The 6951-nt window shown below is 42.0% G+C and overlaps 1 protein-coding gene across 1 annotated transcript; it reads right to left on the bottom strand.

The window, feature by feature from the left end:
• Window positions 1-280: 280 nt before the first annotated feature.
• c1qtnf5 (C1q and TNF related 5) lies at window positions 281-6739 on the bottom strand. Its single transcript, XM_086125418.1, has 3 exons — window positions 5925-6739; window positions 3359-3600; window positions 281-1855 (listed from the first exon to the last, which is right to left on the bottom strand). The coding sequence occupies exons 2-3, from the start codon at window positions 3588-3590 to the stop codon at window positions 1335-1337; spliced, it is 753 nt and encodes a 250-aa protein (XP_085981544.1). The 5' UTR covers window positions 3591-3600; window positions 5925-6739; the 3' UTR covers window positions 281-1334.
• Window positions 6740-6951: the final 212 nt, after the last annotated feature.

Here is a 6951-nt window from a genome sequence, read left to right as displayed (position 1 = left end):
CAGCAGTCTCAGAAAGTCTCTCCATGGTGTTTGCCCTTGTCAACATTTGGTCCATTAAATCAGCAATGGTGCCTCCTAAATATTAATTCCCTCATTGGCGCAGACTCAGTGAAGACATCATTTTGTCTGACACCATCCGGCTCACAATGTTGCCACGTTTGGGGAAATCATTAGACTGCGCAGACTCGTGCGGATCCAGTGGAATGTGTTTACTTTGGTCAGGTTTGAGGAATAAAAAGCACAGAGTGGAGCGTTGGATTGGAGCGATGGAATAGCCGCATGAAAATTTGCTCTTGGGACTGTAGCTTCATCATTCACGCACTGCTACGTCTTGTTCATGCATGCCGAGAACCACTTAAATGAATATCATGTTTAATTTGGATCCTTTTTGAAGTGTTCTGGCTGAATTCATTTTGGATCAATTTGGATGCGAAAGGAACACTGTCAATTAGCCAAAATGGCATAATTTGGGAAGTGTATCCAGTTTTCGGTATCACAGGTTAAAGTTGTTCTGTCAGTTGAGCTTACAAACTCAAATAATTTTCTTCCAGAACAATATGGGTGGACCTGCAAAATTTCATAAGGCAGTTAGTATGACTATTCACATAAACAAAGCTATGCAAGGCATTGTTTTTGATAGCATAACAGCCGTGCCAAAAGATGCAATCTCTTCAAGAACATGCAATATTGTAGCATTTTTTTTTCTATCTCAGAATCGCTAAACGTTAACTTAGAAGTAGCAATTTATCATTTGAACTTACAGTAAGTACATGTTTTTTTTCTTTACACACGTACTGTATTTCTACTTTCGCCACCTCCGGTGTCCAGTATGAAGGGCTATTACATTTTTGTCAAAGGTTTTCTCAATATTTATTTCTTGACATTTTAAAATGATTGCAAAAAAAAAAAAACCTCTTTGCATCAAACCCTTTAAAATGAGCCGTACCATATCAAAGGATATCGTTATCGTACTGAATCGAACCAAATTGAGTATTGCACTTGAAAATCAACTGCCTTTGCATCGTATCGCACTGTTTTTTGTTTTTTTTATTGGAGAGATGCACATCCCGAGTATTTGTGCATCCGCTTTGACAGGCATCCGGTGTCGAATTGTGCTTAAGCATATAAAAGATTTTCGCTGACGAGAGAAACGTCGATGCTGGAAAAAAAAAGAAAAAACAGGTGCAGTTTAGTATGTGCCCATTGTGACTTTTTCTTTTCCTCATTACACAACAACAATGTATGCGTGTCTCGTCTGCCTCTAAAATTTCTTCTTAGGAACGCCTTGAATAGGTCATCGTGTGGTTAGTTTCCTTACGCAAGGTCTGACACGCTCATGCAAACACTGCAGAGTTTTTCCAGTCTGAGTACACCAGGAAGCCAGTGAAGGTACTGTCTGTCTTTGTGCTGGAGTAAATTCCATTGTATTCCCCCAGAGTCATCTGGATCCACACCTGGTCCCCCGGAACCAGATGGAGCAGGGTCCCGCCCGACAACGACACCGGTTTGGGCCAGTTGCCGAAAAACTGGAAATAGGAAGCTGCGGCGTGTCCATTTTTCATGAGGTCAAACTGCAAGCTGGTGCGATACACGGTGGCGTGGACGGCAAAGTAGTACACGCCGGGGACTTTGCACGTGAAGCGGCCTGTCTCCGAGTTGTAGTCCCCCTGCTGGTTGAGGAGGATCTTGTCGAAGACCACTGCGTCGCCTGCGGGGAGGGGCAAGTCGCGGCCTTCGGACACTTTGGCGCTGAAGGCCGATTTGGGGGCTACGGCGCATTGGCCCGCATCGCCCTTCTGCCCTCGCTCTCCGGGGTCACCCTTGTCTCCAGTCAGGCCTTCCTCACCCGTCTGACCTGTGGGGGGTACACCGGCCTGGGATATTAAATGTGCAACTGTCAGGGAATTCTACAACGGAAGACAGAGACGAGCCTTGTTTCAGGACTGTACAAGTAACTCGGACCAGCCAAGATTGGCTTTCTTATCGCGAGGGACAGCAGAGGCCACACTCTCGTGATCGCTCTTCCAAACTGTCAGCTTCTATGCCGCCCCCGTCTGCTTTTTTTTTTATTGAGTTCAAGCAAAATGTTATTCAAAGCTTCAGACACAAGACAATAACGGTACCTCCTCTTGTTTGCATGTTGCGCCTTTTTGCGGCCGAGTCGGCAATCCGTTTCTTAACGCCCTGACTGTTCCCTCACACTCTGTGCGGCACATTCTACTGCAGCTGGAAACTGCGTGGGTGGATTCAACAAAATGTTTTAACAGGAATATCAAGAAGTAAAACTTTTAAACATGATATGATTGTACCTGTCAATTTATCTCACAGCAACAAAAGTATACTGCTTCGTACTTCCACTTTATACTTTTGATACAAACATTGCACTCTATTTGCACTCTTGTTGAGACGTTTGCTGCCTCCATCGTGTGCAAAATATGACAAATAATTGGCAGAACAACAGCCTGTATTTTGAAAAATTGTAAGTTTACTTTTTTGGGGGGCGGGGCTTTGGCTTGGGTGCACAAATTGCAAATAGGTGAGTTATTCTACAAATATTGGAGGGAGGAACCCGGCAAAAAGTTTAGTTTTTGACTCTGGAGTGGTGAGTCTGTGACAGTTTACTGGAAATATCACATATACAGCATGTCATTGTTTCCCTTTTTCTTTTACTTACACTGATTGATTGGTTTCAAAGTGTTGAATAAAGGTGAAGAATGTCAAAACATCCTGAGACATTTCTGTATGCGGCCCTTGGAAGAAAAATATTAGACACCCCTAGTCAAATAATAATATAGCAAAATCAGATTTATATTTTCGAGCCTTAAAGAGCATGATCTTATCCACCACTCACACCAACTTTCGCCACCATTTACTGTAAGCTATGCTATTTGAAGATCCACAGCTACTTTCAAGCATTGGCCGGCCTGTCCGAAACATTATCATGCATAAACATCAAAATCCCTTGCAGTAGGTAGCATGTAAAATTCAAAAGGTAAGCAGAGCTGCATTGACTTTTATTTGGATACACAGATTAGCGTTATCATCATTCCCTTCTTGATTGCACAGTGAAGTTGGCAACACGGTGGCCATGGCTTTTTGTGTTTGGTGTTGTGATGTGTATGAAGTGCTGCCTCCACGAGTGAAAATGCTTTTGTCTTTCAAGGCGCTTCTTTGCCCACCACCAAAACACACACTCCGGGCTCTATATCTCCAAGTTAAAGGTGCTTGCGACTCCGGTAGTCATGGTAACAATATTTGGACGAACCATTGTCTCATCAGTACACATAGTAGGGGGTATATATTGAAACACCGTTTTAAATGACAGAAATGGACTCATACTGTACCACGAATTTCATACCTGGAGCACCCATGTCCCCCTTTTCCCCTTTCTCCCCCGGAGCAGAATCCCTTCCATCCCGTCCGTCTCTCCCGGGCTGACCGGGGCTACCGTGAACTCCGGGGGAGCCCGGGATGCCAGGCTGGCCCGTGCACAGACTGGGAGGGATCTTGTTGTCCTCTAATGGAGCAGAGAGACGCACTTGGAGGACAAGCAGGAAGACGGGTAAATGCAGCACCTTGAGCGTTGTCATTGCACAGCCACTGCAAACAGAGAAGAATGACAGGAGATTCCAGCGCTTAGACAGAGCCGCACAACTATCTGAAGAGCAACCTACAACTAGATCAGAGGTTCTCAAAGTGGGTGGTTCATGATTTTATGCCGTACATTTGAGTACAGCCGAGTTATGTTTAACTTTTAAGTACAATACAGTAGCATTCAAATTTTTTGTTTTGTTTTTGAATATTAATTTCGTGATTTCCAACCCCTAAAATAATACAATAAACGTTACAGTGTCTTATTAGAGTCTTGTAATGTGACTGCTTGGTGATTCAAGACCCGACTTTGATTGCCACTGACTTGGTGTGAACACTTTATGCCCTAAAACAACATTCCAAGTAAAAAGATTGATGGTGTTGCACATCTACACAACTTGTGCCAGTCTTCTGTTTTCAATTGTATTACAGTGTGAATTCCTTTCAAAGCAAAAAAAAAGAAAGAAAGAAAGAAAAAATTTTAAAAAAGGGATTGGAAAGGGATGTAAAAACTCCTGCTGGTTGGGTTAAGAAGTATGGTTAGTAAATATGCGCGATGGTGCTAGAAGGTGAGTCTGTATGTCGGCAGCATATTTATTGACCACCAAAAGTTGGTTAGGGGAGTTAGCAATGATGCTAGTAGCATCGCAACATGAGCGGTGTCCTGGCTGAACCGCCACTGGTCATGATAATGACCCTCTTGGAATTGCTGTTTATTATTGCGATGAAGGAATCACGTCTTTGGGGTTCTCAAGGAGTCAAATTTCAACGAGGGAATTGGCCCAAATGATCCCCAGAGGGGAACAAGCACACGCCCTTTAAATTGCTTTACATTGCTCAAGCCTCCTGATTGAAATAGTGCATAACACTGGTTTCTTCGCACATGTTTGTAATGAAAGCCGAATACCAGACAATTGACTCAGAAACAAGTCACTTCCTAGTGTGAAAAGGTTTATTCTAAAGCTCAACTTTTTGAATCAGTTTGCTGCGCTATTTGCAATGTTACTCTTTGATGATGCTTGCTGGTTTTTTGAGAGGGTGGGGGGGGGGGGGGTGGTGGATCCCGTCAAAACTCCAGATTATGAGACACATCAGCCAGTGTAGGAAGCATGCAGTGAGCTGATGATGTGGACAGGAAGAAGCACAGTCAGCGGCATTGCTGTCTTTTATGGCTTAACCATAAAAAAAGAAAGAAAAAAAAAAAGAAGCTGTGAAGACAAGGAGGAATGTTGAACACTTATCACATTTGAAAGCCCTGAGGAGGAAAACTTGGAGGAGGAGGGAGCAGCTTGAAGAGATTTTGTATATTGCTAGTTGCTCACGACACACTCGGTTATAGTCGAAAGCAATTCCTGCATGTTGTGTTACAATTGAATTCAATTCAATGGTTTTATTTTTCACAAACTCACGATTCATATCAGGCACAACATTCAAGTCAAGAAATGAAATTTTATTGATAAAGGTGAAGCAAAGTGCTGTCCAAAAAAAATCACGGAAAACTAGGGCTGCACGATTTGGCAAAAATAATTGACTGAAATGACATTTTTCCCTTGTCAGTATTGCAGTTGAATGTGTAATTGTTGTTTTTTTCCAATGTCCTCTTCCCGTGTATTTATTTTTTAACAAACACTAGCAATACATTCATCTCTATTACAGTGAACAATATCAAATTGATTAAACATCATTTTGTTGGTCTTGAAGGTTCGGCTTATCGGAAAATGAAGGCAAATAAAATGAGTTAGAGTCCTTAACTTAGTTTTAACACTTTACATGCAGTCTTAAGCATTCGCATTGACGATTTTGCAAATGTGGCGAAAACAGAAGTCCGAAAATTATAAATCATGTGACAATAATGCTTTATCGTGAATTTTTCTTGTTTCATGACAGAATGATCTGAAAACATGCAGAGGATGCACTTTGGCACTGAACTTAGACATGAGATAACGACATAAACGACATCAAATATACACATATAATAAAGACGACAGAACAACCACCTACCATTTGAAAATTAAATTGTCAACTTGAATTTGATTATTTGTTCAGCCTTACATGTAATAATAAAACATCTCCAAGTAACGGCATTTAAAAACAAACCCAAAGAATCCAAAACAGAGGAAAAACACAAAGTCAGTCTCATGCTGTGACGAAAGACACAACATTTTTAAAAAACGGGTTCAGAAAAATACGAAAATAACTTGATTATATATATATATATATTTTTTTTTTTAGTTTTTGTTTTTGTTTTTCTCCACTTGTGACTTATCTGCTCTGTGTGTCCTTTTAGGTAAACCACTATATTTATGCCTCACTTAAAACAAAAGTCAACTTACCGATGTCAGCCAGCTGCTGGTGGTGTCTGCGAGCTGAGAGGAAATGGTGATGAAATACAATTAGACGGTGGCTTGGGTGTTTGGTCTTGTCCAGTGTGGGCGGATGCCAGAGAGAGAAACTGAGGGAAAGAAACTGAGAGGGAGAGAGGGAGGGAGAGGGAAAATGAAGAACACATTTGATGGTGGAGTGACAATCTAACGCAGAGGAAAGGAGGGATGTAAGGGGATGATTATGTAATGTATTAGGTATTGTCTGGAACAAAACTTGCAGCTGTGCTCACAAAAATGATCATGTGACCGTCTGTCACGCTATGCGAGTGCACACCACTTTGGTCACTTCACACACAAAAAAAAAGGTTGGGGGAAAGAGGGCTTAGTTTGAGAGGTATGGGTAAAACTTTAACCCTACTTGAAAACTCTAAAGCCTGATCCTAATTGCAAACCATAAACCTGAACCCTACTTGCAAATACAAACTCAAATCTTACTTGGAAACCCTAAACCTCATCGTACTTGCAAACTCTAAGCCTGAACCCTACTTGCAAACATTTCAACCTAACCCTACGCGTCAACCCTGACTCTACTTGCAAACCCCTATTCTCATTGCAAACCCCAAACTCTAACCCTAGTTGCAAACCGTTAACCCTAACCCTACTCTCAAAGCCTTAACCCTACTAAAATACCCTCACCCTACTTGCAAGCTGTCAACCCTAACCCGACTTGCAATTCCTAATCCTAATTGTAAACCCCAAACCTAACCCTACTTGCAAACCATAGACCTCATCCTTCTTGGAAACCTTAAACCCGAACCCTGCTTGCAAACCCTTAACCTCAACCCTAATTATAAACCCTGACCGAAATTGCAAACCCTAACCCTGCTTACAAACCTTTAACCTCAACCCTAATCGTAAACCCTAACCCTACTAGCAATCCCTAAACCTTAACCCTACTCATATACCCTGAAACTACTTGCAAGGCATAAACCCTTCTCACCCTTTTCAGTACAGTATCAGTAAACCTGTTTCGACA

Source organism: Hippocampus guttulatus, chromosome 12 (genome assembly GCF_054856545.1).
Source record: "Hippocampus guttulatus isolate MCC_2025c chromosome 12, RoL_Hgut_1.0, whole genome shotgun sequence".
Taxonomy (NCBI): domain Eukaryota; kingdom Metazoa; phylum Chordata; class Actinopteri; order Syngnathiformes; family Syngnathidae; genus Hippocampus; species Hippocampus guttulatus.
Note: the sequence above shows the minus strand (reverse complement) of the source record. Positions and strands in the feature narration are given on the sequence as shown.

Bases quoted from the DNA above. Each gene is read 5' to 3' on its own strand.
- c1qtnf5 (XM_086125418.1), bottom strand. From the start codon at position 3,590: ATGACAACGCTCAAGGTGCTGCATTTACCCGTCTTCCTGCTTGTCCTC. The intron at 1,856-3,358 runs GTATGAAATTCG...TACCCCCCACAG, and splicing joins GGGGGACATGGGTGCTCCAG to GTCAGACGGGTGAGGAAGGC.